The sequence below is a fragment of the Lithobates pipiens genome, unplaced genomic scaffold, assembly GCF_037356315.1.
Source record: "Lithobates pipiens isolate NorthernLeopardFrog02 unplaced genomic scaffold, aLitPip1_a1.2 Scaffold_18, whole genome shotgun sequence".
Taxonomy (NCBI): Eukaryota; Metazoa; Chordata; class Amphibia; order Anura; family Ranidae; genus Lithobates; species Lithobates pipiens.
Window position 1 is genome coordinate 393,162,929 of NW_027507758.1, and position 15,233 is coordinate 393,178,161.

Sequence of the window (15,233 nt, forward strand, 5' to 3'; positions counted from 1 at the left end):
AGAGCAGGGGTGATAATGGGCACCCCTGCCTCGTCCCTCTCCCCAACTCTATTTTCCCGGATAACTCATTATTAATTTTTAGTCTCGCACTAGGTTTGTCATATAGCATCCTAATCCATCCTATAAAGGAAGGACCCAGGCCAAATTTCTCCAAAACTTTCCATATATATCCCCATTCTACGCTATCAAATGCTTTCCTTACATCCAATGCCACCACTGCACCCGGAGTATCGTTATCCATTGGGACCTGCAAATTCAAAAAGGCTCTTCTAATATTTATACTCGTTGACCTGTTGGCTATAAACCCTGTTTGGTCCATATGGACCAATCTTGCTATGACTCGATTAAGCCTAGTCGCTAATACCTTGGCCAGTATCTTTGTATCGGTACACAGGAGAGAGATTGGCCTATACGCTGCAACATCTAAGGCGTCCTTCCCTTCTTTGTACAACAGGGTTATAACCGCCTCCATCATTGATGGAGGCAATTTACCCTCCCCATATGCTCCTCTTAACATCTCCAGGAGTTCAGGAATCAGTATCTCGCCAAAGTTTTTATAGACTTCAATCGGTAGTCCATCCGGCCCAGGCGATTTCTGATTTGGCATACTCGCAACTGCTTCCTGAAGTTCTTTCAAGGTTATTGGGGCTTCCAGTTCCTCTCTTTCTTCTTGTTTCAAACATGGTACCTCTAATTGACCTAAAAATGCTTCCATTTGCTCATCCATCCCCACTTTTTGTGCAGTATATAGGTTTTTATAATATCCTTCAAATGCTTGGCAAATACTCCCCGTTTCTGTTATAACCTTTCCCTCAGATATCCTAATCGCCGAGATTGAGGAAGGACCCGAGTTATTCTTCACCAGTTGTGCCAACATTTTTCCCACGCTTTCCCCTTCCGCGAAGGAGGCTTGGCGTTGGAACATATGCTGAATCTCTGCTTTCTTTAGGGTTAATAACCTAAGTTCTTCTTGTTTATCTAACCAGATTTTTTCTTTGCCCTGCGTGGGGTCACTAATAAAATCTCTTTCAGCCTCTAACACTTCTCTCCCTATTTGTACCTCCTGTTCCCTAGATTTTCTGTTTATTTTTGCTATTGATTGGATCATAAGGCCCCTTAGGAAAGCTTTCAGAGTATCCCACAGGATCCCCGATGTTACTGTACCCCGGTTATTTTTTAGAAATTCTTTTAATTCCCACTGTATTCTCTCAGGGCGTTCTTCTGTCTCTTTTTTTATCAGTTCTAACCAGAGCGGGTTCACTTTCCACAACCTCTGTACCTTACGTTCTCTCATTTTTAATACTGCTGTCACTGGGGAATGATCTGAAATCCCCCTGGGCTGATATTCAACCTTTTCCACCATTTGTAAGGCCAGGTCATTCCCCAGTATCATATCAATCCTGGATAACGTAGTATGTGTGGACGAGTAGCAACTATACTGCCGAACTCCCGGGTTCCCAGTTCTCCATAAATCCCGTAATCCTACTTCTTCCAGGTACTGTCCCAACCTCCCCTGCCAAGCTGGTTCCGCCAGTGTTTTTTCTGGGAATCTATCAATTTTAATATCCAATACCGTGTTGAAATCCCCTACTATTATTATAGGGACACCATCTATCCCCACTAAAAATTCCTGTAATTTAAAAAGCACTTCCATTTTAAATGGTGGAGGGATGTAGATGTTTGCCAGCATACATTCTCTATTTTCAATTAGGCACTGTAAGAAAATGTATCTGCCTTTTTCATCCAGGCTAACCCGTTTGCATACAAAATTCACCCCCGTTTTTACCAAGACACTCACCCCTCTGCTATATGTCGAATAAACAGAGTGATATTGAAATTGATATTTTCTGCTCTGCAGCCGGTATATTGTATCTCTATTTAAATGGGTCTCCTGTATGCAGAGCAACTCTACTCCACATCCCTCCAACAAGGATAGCACAGCTTTTTGTTTCAGCCGCTTCCCCAGACCCCTCACATTCCAGGAGCCTATCTTAATTTTACCATCCTGCATAGCCATAAACAAATAAAGAGGAGAAAAAGAAAAAAAAAGAAAAACCTAAGGTAGTAAAGAAAGAGAGCGAAATAACCAGTCTACTGATGACACTATTAAGAACCATTTGTCTCCCAGTACCCACCAACTCCCCTCTAACTTCTTTTATTACCTTATACCACACTCCCCTTATATTACTCCCTTGTATGATAACAAATTTATTAGGCGTCACCATTAACTCGTATGTTATGTGTCTTTGAATATACATTATACTATATGATTGTTTATTACCATTTTCCCTCTTGTGACCAATAAATTTTCCTTGTTTTTTACCACCCCAAGTTTTACCACCCCACAGTTTGTGTCCTTTTTTGCTTTGAATTATTTCCTGTACTCCATTTATTAGTGCATACTTATATTTTTTTTCCCCCTTCGACCTCCCCCCTATTTTCCCTACTACACCCACCCCCTCTCCCCCCTTTCTACCTCCCTCCCGCCCCTCCCCCACCTTCCTAGGTGTTACCCTAGGGGCTATTAGTGACCTTATACCACTCTCTTCACAACCTATTTACCACCCTCACCTAGTGCGCTCGCCGTGTATTACCTCCCTCCCACCCCCCTCCCATACAGACACAGACAGCACACACCCAGCAAAAAAAAAAAAAAAAAGAAACCCCAAAGACACACATACTTCATCCCCCCCTCTCCTTCCATCTTCCCATCCCACTCAGTACTAGAAACCCCAGCAACTACAACTTTTCTTTATTTTCTTCTATCCATTTTTCCACTTCTATCGGGGAACAAAAAACCTGAGTATGCCCTAGTGCATTAATCCGTAACTTTGCAGGATAAAGCAGAGCATACGGCACCCTGAGCTTCTGTAACCTGCGTTTCACCTGGAGGAACTCTACCCTTTTTCTCTGAAGTTCTGGGGAAAAATCAGAATATAATGAAATTCTAACACCCTTATACAATACATTCCCCATTTCCCTTGCCTTCCGTAATAATACCACTTTATCTTTATAGTTCAGTAATTTCATTAATAATGGCCTAGGACGGCCCCCCTCCAATGGTGCTCTAAAGGGTACCCTATGCGCCCTCTCTATTGAGAACGCTGTTGAAAAAACATCCCTCCCAAACAGTTCAACCAGAAGATGCTCCATAAATTCAGCAGGGTTTACACCCTCACTTTTTTCCGGAAGTCCCACTACTCGCACATTGTCCCTCCTGAGCCTATTTTCCATTTCGTCCATTCTTGTTCTATATCCGCCGAACTGCTCCTTCAGGCTTTCTATTTCTTTAATTAGGAATGTTGTATCGTCTTCCAATCTGCTAGTCCTTAACTCAAGTTCTGTCGTCCTTTCCACCACTTTCTGTAGGTCTTGCCTTACCAGCATTAGATCTTCCTTCACTCCCTTCATTTGATTACAGAGTTCTTTCAGTGAGATGTTACATGCGTTTACGGCCAATAACACGTCCTTAATTGTTGGCTCTTTTTCTAACGGAGGAGAGTCACCCGTTGTGATCTCCATATTCTGTTCCCCTGCACCCGCTTTTTTATTAACTGAGCATTTGGCCACTGCTCCGGCCTGCGTATTAATGTTAATATTCGATTGACCCATGCTTTTCCTTTCAGATATTTCTCCATGCTGCCCCTTTGTCTGCCCTTTTTTTGGAGGGGTCTGCGATGACTGTGCAGGGTTATGAGCATATTGTTCTAATTTAGCTGCTGTGGTAGACTGTTGCGAGCTTTTTTCCCCTCTTTCCTTTGCAGAGCGCAAGTGCTGCATCTTAATTTCCTTTTCTCGCCCCCTTCCACAGAACAGTCCTGGATATATCGTATTTTAATATATTTTTAACTTTTTAACCCAGCCGCCCCTCGCTCAGTTGATCGCTTAGTGCAATATTAGCCGTATCTTATAACCAGTTCTCCAGTATTCACTTCATGTATCACCAAAACTTCCTGTTTTAATGCTTCACAGCAGACATTTATTTACACGCACTTAGTTCAGATACCGTTCAGCCAATTGATTTTTAGAGCAGCCACCATCCCTCAGTTAATCAATTAATGCGATACTGATCTTATCTTATAGTCAGTCAGTCCACAAGCACTCCATTCACATATCACAGACTTCCTGGTTCGCTGCTTACAGACGTTCGTTTTTACAGCAGGTACTTCTTTGCTTATACTGCCTGGGTTATCATTCGTTCGTCTTAGAGCACAAAACGAAGCAATGAGTTCCAGGGAACAAGAGCTATAGGTCCTTCTCACCCCCGGCCGGCGCCCTCTTGTTTACTTGTTACCAGTTCTCAGGCATCGCTATGTCCATAACTTGCTCTGCCAGACCTCCACCTGCTATGCCCCTCACATCTCCGACTTCTTCCCCCCCCCCCGCAATCCTGCCGCTTACCTCCTTCCTCCTATCGCGGCTTACTGGAGAGCGGGAGGGCCTCTTGGTGTCCACAGTGTGCGGCGTCTCTTCGGCAGGGTTCAAAAGCGTTCGGCTTGGTCGGGGGTACTCGTGCTTCTTTGGCCGTGCTCGCTGGGGTTCAAGACCCGGAAGTAAGCGTGGATCTCCGAGGGCTCGGCACGATCGTACAGTAATGCGCTATCACTCCTCCTCCCGTCCAGCTTCAATGTACAGCTCCAGCCCACCGCACGCTACGTCCGACCGTGGCACTAAGCGCTCCACGCTCTCATCGAGGGGGTCTGGGAGAGAGTCACACACGGCGTCTCACATCTCTCACTCACTCCATCTTGCACATCCAGTCACGCCCCCTCCTTTTTTCTCTTTAATTTGACAAAAAAAGACTGCATACCTTGATGTCTCCATCCAAAACCATCATTTACTACCTATTGTTCATTCACTGGTGGAACACGCGTGTACCCTTTTCTTGTTCTTATTGGCTAACCTACTTCCTTTACCCTTTGGCTCTCCTCTCTCCCATCAAAAATGTCAGCCGTGCTCTGTTTTAATCTTGCTTGGTAATAACACTGTCATCATCTTGCCTAACCCAACTACAGCATTTGAAGCTCAAGATACAATATTATACAAATCATCATTATCCATTATAGCTATACCCAATTGTGGCGACAAATGGGTGACCTTTTACCAACTTTGGAAACCTGATTTATCAGCTTTTCCATGGTGATTGCCCCATTAAAATAGGGTATACTTCCCTTTAAACTTAACTACTAAAGTGCCAGTCCAGCACAGCCTTTCATCCAAACTGTGCTAAATAGACAGTGTCCACCCATGTAGCCAAGATCCAAACTACATTAGTGTCAGTTCATGGCTTCCTTTTAACTAGAGCAGCTTCTTATGCCGCGTACACACGTAGCTGACTATCCGGCGGACTTAGTCTGGCGGACTTCCCGCCGGACTGTCTGTCCGACTTTCCGAATGGGCTACTTGCCCACACACGGCACTTTTCAGCAGACTAATACGGCGTACTATCCGCCGTACTTATGAAATGAACGGACTCGCCCACACACGCGGAGGAAAGTCCGCTCATTATCGAGCGCGTCTCCAGGTAGGCGGGGCCCGCGAAGGAGACGTCACTGGCCCCGCCACCTGGTATGGACTTAAAGGGGAACCCCAATGCCGAAAAAAATCAGTGTGGGGTTCCCCCCAGGTCCACATCAGACCCTTGTCCGAGCACGCTACCTGGCCGGCCAGGAAAGGGGGGGACGAGCGAGCGCCCCCCCCCCCCCCCCCTGAGCCCTACCAGGCCGCGTGCCCTCAACATGGGGGGGCGCCTTGGGGAAGGGGAGGCCGCGCGCCCCCCCACCCCAAAGCACCTTGTCCCCATGTTGATGAGGACAAGAGCCTCTTCCCGACAACCCTGGCCGTTGGTTGTCGGGGTCTGCGAGCGGGGGGCTTATCGGAATCCGGGAGCCCCCTTTAATAAGGGGGCCCCCGGATACCGGCCCCCCACCCTATGTGAATGAGTATGGGGTACAATGTACCCCTACCCATTCACCTGTGAAAAAAAGTACAAAAAAAAACACAACAAAGGGTAAAAAATAGTTTATTGCACAGCTCCGGGGGTCTTCCGTCTTCGGGGGTCTTCTCACCGGACTCCTCCACTATCTTCTGCTAGCTCTTTTACTAGCAGAGGAGCCCGGCTTTCTTCCTCGCCACCGGCCTCTTCTTCCGACTTCGGGGGTCTTGTCCCCCTCTTCGGTTCTTCTGCCGGGCCGCCGCACCTTCTTACAGCTCTTTTACAGGCGGTGGCCCAGTCTTCAGAGCTCCTCCGCTAGTAAAAGAGCTAGAAGAAGATCGGTCACATAGGGTGGGGGGCCGGTATCCGGGGGCTCCCGGATTCCGATAAGCGGCGTCTCCTTCGCCAGCCCCGCCTACCTGGAGACCTGCTCAAAATGAGCGGACTTTTCTCTGGGCGGGAAAAGTTCATTTCAAAAGTACGGCAGACTGCCATACGCACGGCCGGATTGTCCGCCGAAATGCAAGTCCGGCGGGAATATTGGAGTGCAAAACTACTTTCTAAGTCCGCCGTACTTTCGGGTAAAAAAAGTCTGCCCGAGGCTACACACGGGGGGATTGTCCTGCGGACTTGAGTTTGCCGGACTTTTCCACCCGATTGTTTGATCGTGTGTACGCGGCATTAGTGTTTTTTTTTTTAAATGCGTCTTCAAGAACACTTGTGAGAGGACAGTGAAGGTGCCTTTGCTGTCCTATGCTTCTGAATATTCCAGTAGTGTGGATGTCATGCTGATCCTGGCTTCAGTTCACTGGGTCATTGAGGCTGATTTTACTAAAGGCAGTGAGAATGTTCACTTAATAATGTAAAGCTATGTTTATTTCTTTTATCCAGTCATGTGCAAAGCATATGATTGGGTATTCAACGTGAAAGCAGCTACTTTTTTATTGAGCGAAGATTCTAAGCAATTTTAGTAAATCAGCACCACTGAGTCAGAATAAGCATTCAGAAAAGGATTTCTGTTTTCCAATTAACTTTATCGAAATTTACACTTTTTTGGGGAAAGTTACTAAAAGGAGAAGGTACCCTGTATTTAGGATGAACATATCTCTCATGAAATATGGTCATTTTATTTGCCTTTGGTACAAATCTCTTTATTTGAAGTTAATGTAGGGAATACGTTAAGATGTTTAACCACTTCCCACCCGGCCGATGCATATATACGGCCGGGTGGGAGCCGTCTACTCCTGATAGGACGTTCAGGAACGTCATTCAGGAGTAGCGGGATCGCGCGCACCCGCGCAGCGGCGCGATCCCGATATGCTCGTGTCACCCGGACACGGCACATCTCAGATCGGCAGGAGGGCTCTGTGATTGGCCCTCCTGATCACATGACGGCCGTGTCCAATCACGGCCGTCATGTGATGTAAACAAACAGCCGGTTGCTAGGCAATCGGCTCTCCTCTCCTCACACGGAAGTCACCGCTGAGGAGAGGAGAGCAGAACGCTGCAGCCGGCTGATGATCAGTGAGTATGGGCTGCTTTTTACAGCTTTTTACTCACTGATCATCAGTGTAGTGTAAACACACAACACACCACACAGTACAAACACAGTCCCCACATATGTCCCCAAAACACACATGTCCCCAAAACATACATGTCCCCAAATAATAAAAACACATGTCCCTAATAATAAAAACATGTCCCCCACATATGTCCCACTAAAATCACATGTCCCAATGATTATCTGCACACATATGTACGTGATCACCTGCACACATATGTACATGATCATTTGCGTACATATGTCCGTGATCACACAAACCAATTATTATACACTTAACGGAATTTTTTTTACCAAAAACATGTAGCAGAATACATTTTGGCTTAAATTTATGACAAAATTTGATTTTATTGGATTTCTTTTCAAATAGAAAAAAGAAAATATTGTTTTTTTTCCAAATTTCCGCTATTTTTGCGCTTATATCGCAAAAAAAAAAAAAAAAACGGAGTCGTGAATAAATAACACCAAAATAAAGCTCTATTTGTGCGAACAAAATGATAACAATTTCATTTGGGTACAGTGTAGCATGACCGCGCAATTGTCACTGAAAGCGCTAGAGCGCTGAAAGCTGAAAATTGGGCTGGGAAGGAAGGGGGTGAAAGTGCCCTGTATTGTAGTGGTTAATTATGCAAGTTTATGTATTAAGACTGTGTGGTTACCCACAGCATTATTGTAGCATTGACACTTTTCCCAGTGCAGACAGCAGTCCCTAACCCAAGGTAGCTTACAGTTTTTCTATTTGAGTCCTAGATGGCCACACTGTAGGATCAGTTCAGCTAGTTATTTTACATCATGGGGGGAGGAAATCATCCAAATGAAGCGCATTCCACCACAGGGAGAACATAAGACTCCATACAGCTAATGTCATGGAATCCAGAACTGGATCACTATTGGAGATAATTACTAACCACTTATATGTTTTACTTTACACTGAGGCTATGAAGATTAGTTGCTGTGGATTACAACTCGACACACAACATCATTACAGTTTTAGTTGGTAAAAAAGGGAAACCTGAAATGTCTGGATACTTGGTGATAAATAGTATGTACGTGAAACTTTTTTTTTTCCCAAAACAAACATAAATCCCTGTATATTTTCTGTTAGAAACTTTCAGCAGTGAGATTAATGCACACTGAAAGTTAATATTATGTGTGGATAATGAACATTAAAGGAGAAGTACAGCCAAAGCTAGTTTGGCTGGATTTCTTCCTTGGTTTACAGTTTGTTTTGCACTCCTGTTGCCCGTTTTCAGCAGAGAGTGGGCTGAAGTGCAGGCTGGGCGTCATCACGACCAGAGTCGGGATCCACCAGATCCCTGGACCAACACCTGGCTAAGCCTTTCAGCGAGCCACTGAGAGCCTAAGCCAACTGCCCCTGTCCCCTCCACAGCTCAGTGCTCCATTGAGCAAGGAGGAGCAGAGAGCCATGACTGTCAGCAGCTCTCTGCTCGGGGAGCTGTGAGAACCAAGCGATTGGCGGTGTTCGATCACTCGGGTCTCAGTGTTGGAGGCACCAGGGGACAGATGCAGCATCAGATCAATACTGCATCCACCTAGGTAAATATGATTCAAAAATAAAAAATACCCCATACTTCTCTTTTAACCACTTGAGATCCGCGCTATAGCCAAATGACGGCTACAGCGTGGATCTCCTTTTCCGGGACTACGTCTATTGACGTAGTCCCGTGTACGAGCGGCCTGCGCGCCCCCCGCTCTGTGATCGGCGAGTCCATGAGACTCGCCTGATCACCGATCCATGCAAGGGGTCGATCCCGACCCCTTATCACGTGATCAGCTGTCAGCCAATGACAGCTGATCAGGTGACATAACGGAGCCGGTAATCGGCTAGTATTCCTCCTCGCGCTGAAAGCGCGAGGAGAAAAAAAAAAGCCGATCACCGGCGGCCGTGATCGGGACATTAGTCCCCATCACGGCCAGCAATGCAAGCGCCCACCTGCCCCCTGCCAGTGCCCACCTGCCCCCTGCAGTGCCACCCTAATAAAAAGTAAGTGCCCACAGTGCCACCCAGCAGTGCCACCCATAGTGCCCACAATCTGCCTCAAAGGTGCTGCACCCCAGTGCCGCCCATCAGTGCCCAGCAGTGCCGCCTATCAGAGCCACCTATCAGTGCCACCTATCAGTGCCCATCAGTCCCATCTATCAGTGGTACCTATCAGTGCCCATCCGTGCCACCCATCCGTGCCCATCTTTGCCCATCAGTGCCGCCTTAACTATGCCTATCAGTGCCCACCAGTGCAGCCTATCAGTGCCCACCAATGCAGCCCATCAGTGCCGCCTAATCAGCGCACTTCAATGAAGGAGAAAAATGACCCGTTTGCAAAATTTTATAACAAACTATTAAAACATGATTTTTTTTTTTTTTGCATCTTTTTTTGTTTGTTTAGCAAAAAATAAAACTCTGAGCTGTAACTAAATACCACCAAAAGAAAGCTCGATTTGTGGGAAAAAAATGATAAAAATTTCATTTGGGTACAGTGTTGTATGCCCGCGCAATTGTCATTCAAAGTGCATCAGCGCTGAAAATTGGTCTGGGACTGAGGGGGGTTTAAGTGCCCAGTAAGCAAGTGGTTAAAGCACCCTGAAATGTAACTGTTAACATTTTCTGCTATTTTCCTACATAGAATTTACAAAAAAAAAATTTTTATGAAGAGAGAAGAGAAAAAGATCGGTTTATTAAACAGTTGCTCTGCCAGTTTCAGTCACCAGATGGCACATGTGTGGCTTAAGACCGCAGTGCAGTCTGCAATATTCACAGTACATTGTATGTTTAGAAATATGTTTTTGTCATCTCTCCTTCATTGATGGGTAAAAAAAGCAAGTTGAAAGCTTAGTGTGTGTGTTCTTTATGTGCAGTACTTTAGCAGACTTATGGTGCTGCCATTCATTCTTAATGGCAGCCCATGCATTGGCGAAAGTGTTGTGCCAAACCGCAGGGTGCTCAGTGCAGAAACCTAACATTTTAACAGGTGTGTAGACTTTTTATATCCACTGTACTTTATACAGTACTTTGTTCTTGTAACATCATATGCAATTTACAGAAAATAAGAGCCTGTCTTTTTTTAAGCATGTTTTCTTTGCTTTGTACTTGTGAAATAATTTAATTTCTGTCATATACTAGTCAAATTACAGAATAAGATCGGTCCTAGTACTGGTGCAAGAGCTGAAGAACTTTAAACTATAAATTATGCAGTTAATAGAACTGATGTTGCTTTGGATCATTTTCTCTTTCAGTGAAGACCTAAGACGATGGTTTATTCAGCAGGAAATGGACCTGTTTAAGTTCCGCTTCAATCAGTTACCAAAGGATAAAGTCCAAGAATTTCTGAAGTATAGTGGTCTGGAATATCTTGCTGTAAGTACATTCTTTGTGTCAGAGCATTGTTGAGGAATTGTGCCTGTAGCTGATCACTATATCCAAACATACATGTAGGTCCACTTCTTCTCTGTTGCTGATATTTATAACAATAATTAAAGTCCACTTGAGCTCAAAAAGTGGAGATTTGCTATATTGTAGGTAACCTCTATGAATGTTAATTCTGCCTCGGCATTACTCTGGAAAATATAACCTTTTGCTCGCCATGTCTCCTGGAAAATAACAGTATAAATTCTGTGCCTAGGTACCCCTGTTCCGGTGTGTATGTGTGTGTGTGTGTGTGTGTGTGTGTGTGTGTGTGTGTGTGTGTGTATGTATTTTTTTTTTTTTTTTTAAAGTATGAGATATCTAAGTCACTGTGCCTCTGACTGCTAGTCTCATGAGAGCTGGTCATGTCACTTTTGCCTTGGGTCTCTCTCATGGGTGTCATTTTTGCCCAGTCTTTCTTATTGAATAAGACCTTACCTGTGGCAAGTAAGGCCTGCAGTTCTTTAGATGTTCTGGGTTCTTTTAGGACATCCTGAATGAGTCGTCATCATGCTCTTAGAGTAATTTTGGTAGGCCGGCCACTCCTGGGAAGGATCACCACTGTTCCACTTTTTCTCCAGTTGTGGATAACTCTCACCGTGGTTTGCTGGAGTCCCAAAGTCTTAAAAATTACTTTGTAACCCTTTACAGACTGATACATGTCAGTTACTTTGTTTCTCATCTGTTATTACATTTATTTAGATTGCGGCATGATGTGTTGCTTTTTTAGATCTTTTAGCGCGCTTTACTTGGTCAGACAGCTTCTATTTAAGACCCCTTTCACACTGAGGCTGTTTTCTGGCGCTTTAGCGCTAGAAATAGCCTCCTATTCATTGCAGTGTGTCTTTTCACACTGGGGCGTGCTTGTGATTTTGGAGCACAGTAATTAGCGCTTTGAAAGCGCTGCAAAATGGGAGTTTCTACCTGGTTTTTAAAGTAAAAACTGCCCTGCTAGCGGCTGAAAAGCGGTGCAAAAACGAGCTGCGCTTTAGCGCTAACGGTTGGGCGCTGCAGTGTGAAAAGGGTCTTAGTGATTTCTTGATTTAACAAGTCTGGCAGTAATCAGACTTGGGTGTGGAAAGTGAAATTTAACTCTGCTTTCCAAAAAATGAATCACAGTTCATTCATGATTTAGCAAGGAGGGGGGGGGGAGCAATTACTTTTTCACATAGTGCCAGGCAATTTAGGACAGCTTTTATTTTTTCCCTTAATGAATGAAATCATCATTTTAAAAACTGTATTTTGGATTTACTCAGGTTATCTTTATTATGCATTTTACTATTTGTTTGATGTGAATCATTTTAAGTGTGACAGATATGCAAGAAAAATCACGAAGCGGGCAAATACTTTTTTCCAGCACTGTATCTCGTATGAAGAAGCTCCTGATCCTCTGCCAACATGGTCATCTCTACAGTGGAGACAACAAGGCATGCCGAGTCAGTAATGGGGGGGGGGGAATCGGCTCTAGGAAGGTCACAGGCAACACTGGTGATTTTGCCCCTTTTGCCTTCCGCTTGCTTATTTTTTTTGGGTGCAGCTTCCACAGTCCAGGTGGTCTTTGACATAAGTGACAAAAATATGTTTCTTTCGAATTATTGTTCTTTACAAAATTACCAATAAGATTCTTCTTTGGCAAAGGTTGATTGCAAGCTTAATGACAATCGGGTGTTATGAAAGGAAAACTCTTTGAACACTGTAAAAATCAATACCCTGAACTGTGCAGCAAGCTTTGACATCGGCAGGAACCTCCAGACAGTTTTTTATTGAGCTTTAGCTAAAGCTCAGATTTAGATCTTACTCTATGAAATTCAAATCGATACTGTACTATTCTTGGTGCTGTGGATTATTCCTATGTAGTGTACTTTTCTTCACCTTTTAAAAGAAATCTGCGAGCTGCTCCCACCTAAATAAATAATTGAACTCTAATAGCTATATTGAATGCTTCAACCTTATAGAATAGGGAGTATTTTTAATCTTTTACTGAAATACATTTTAGGTGCTCATCTGTTAAGGACATTTTGATTGTGTTTTGTGCTGGAACTGTAGTGCAGCACATTTGATCTCTGTACTTTTTGAGATTTACTCATGACACTATGGGGTTGATTTACTAAACTTGAAAAGTGCAAAGTCTGGTGTAGCTGTACATGGTATTCAATCAGCTCCTAACTTTTGCTTGTTCAAATAAGCTTTGACAAAATTTTGGAAGCGGATTGGTTTCTATGCAGAGTTGCACCAGATTTTGCACTCAGTTTTAGTAAATCAACCCCTGTGGCTTTCATATGGTGACAGTGTACTTTAATTTTAGGAAAAGGTTTTTTCATATTACCTTAAAGCAATGTTGACAATAAAGCCTCATACACACGATAGGACTTTGTACAAACTTTCCCTTGGATTTTTGTACAAAGAGCGTCAGTCCTGAACTTGTATTGCATACACACAGCAGGACTTTTTCAGCCAACTTTCACCAAATCATGTGGTTTTTCTGCTCTTTACCGCCACCTTTGGTCAACTTCTGTATTGTTGTCTGATCTTTTGCATTGGTTCTGAGCATGCCTGTTTGTACTTTGTACAAAGTCCTATGGTTTTCTGTACACACGATCAGACTTTGCTCCATCGGACTTTTGTTGCCAGAAAGTTTGTCCGTTCACACAGCCGATGGAGCGTACACACGGTCGGATGTTGCTCCAAAACAGCTAATTTGCATGTTTGTTGTCAAAAAGTCTGATCATGTGTATGGGCCTTTTAGACATTTTTAGACTGCTGTTGAAGTAAACCTATTCAAGACTTTGGAAATTTAAAGCGGTTCTTCACCCTAAAGGGGAAGTTCCTCTAATCTGATCCCTCCCCCCCCTCCGGTGCCACAATCGGCACCTTTCAGGGGGAAGGGGGGTGCAGTTACCTGGATAATCCAGGTATCTGCACCCACTTCTGGGCAGACCCCCGCAGACGCCCCCCCCGTTGTGTTCTATGAAACACACAGTTCCCAGGACACAGCGGGGGACCAGAAGAGACGCGCAGCGGGGAACCGGGCAGTGAAGCCGCGATGTTTCACTTCCTGATTCCCTGACAGAGGATGGCGGCGGGGGCAGCAGCGAGACGTGCGATCGCTCGTCATCTGCCGCCGACATCGGTGGACCCTGGGACAGGTAAGTGTGATTTTATTAAAAGTCAGCAGCTGCAATATTAGTAGCTGCTGGCTTTTAATATTTTTTTTTTAGGTGCAGAACCACTTTAAACCGAGCATATGATGGGGAAAAATTTATTTCTCAGAGGTTAACTTCTGTGATGCGTGAACATAATCATTAGCGTTAGAAATATAGGCAGCTGAATGTCTTTGCGTTTTTAAACTTTTTTTTTCTTTTGGGGGAAAAAAAAAAGTTGCTTGGCTACACCTTTTTAACCTTTTAATTATGCAATTGAATGTTTTGAGATGCAGCTTTTCGTCCCAAGCTTATCTAAAGCCAGTCACACAAATTGCCAAATGACTGTAATTTCTACTTTTACCAACCAACTAGGTGGTGTGAGGCTTCCCTAAACCATCTATTCAGTTTATATTTGGTTATGTAGACCCTTGCACTAAATAGTTATTGGTAAATCCAAAGAATATGGAACAAAACAAATGTGCTACCAACTGAGCCTTCCTATCCTTTTTGGAGCCCAAGTTGGCATTTATATCTGGAGCCACAATAGTGCTGCACGTATAACACAAGCCATTTTAAGGCTTGAAAGATTGCCTAAGAGCCAACATAAGCACAATGACAACTATCAAGAGGAATGTCTTGAATGTAACTGTTTTGGGAAACCTTTAAATCATTGGGTTTAGTTCCCCTTTGATCTTGTATAGGAAATCTATTTCCTAGATGATGTAGAGATGCCTTCTGTCTAATGAAGCCTCTGGCTATAATAATTTACCTCTATTGGAGATAATTTACCTCTAATGAAACCTGGTGTCAAGTGGACACCAGAAAAAAAAACTAAATTTCATTCTGGTTTTCATATTAAAGATTCATTTAGACTTCAGAACAAGAAAATTTTATTAGAGGCTGTAAAGTTCAGACTGTTAGTAAATGCAGTGTGATCTGCTCAAGTAATATTGACAGGCTTATGATGTTAAACATTTGGAGGGGGTTTATTTGGAAGAAGTCTGTCCTTTTTTAGAGAAATCATGATCTCCTAAATAATTATTCCTACAGAATTAGAAGCGATTATCTGGAGATGGCTATAGAGAACATTTTGGAAACTTCCAGTATGTGGGTGAGAGCTTGGGTGTTGACTCTGATCATCTTCTTCTTATTCTGTTTTGCTTTAGGGATTAG

General features: G+C 43.9%; 2 protein-coding genes across 7 annotated transcripts in view; both read left to right on the forward strand.

The window, feature by feature from the left end:
* Window positions 1-15,233, forward strand: part of LOC143989395 (DNA primase large subunit-like) — a 79,336-nt gene that overhangs the window by 24,201 nt on the left and 39,902 nt on the right. For all 6 annotated transcript variants that reach the window (XM_077489514.1, XM_077489515.1, XM_077489513.1 and 3 more), the window contains exon 5: window positions 10,749-10,869. In XM_077489514.1, coding sequence (XP_077345640.1) covers window positions 10,749-10,869 — 121 coding nt within the window. The remainder of the gene's footprint in view (window positions 1-10,748; window positions 10,870-15,233) is intronic.
* Window positions 1-15,233, forward strand: part of LOC143989955 (uncharacterized) — a 269,998-nt gene that overhangs the window by 15,224 nt on the left and 239,541 nt on the right. The gene's annotated exons all lie outside the window — the stretch shown is intronic.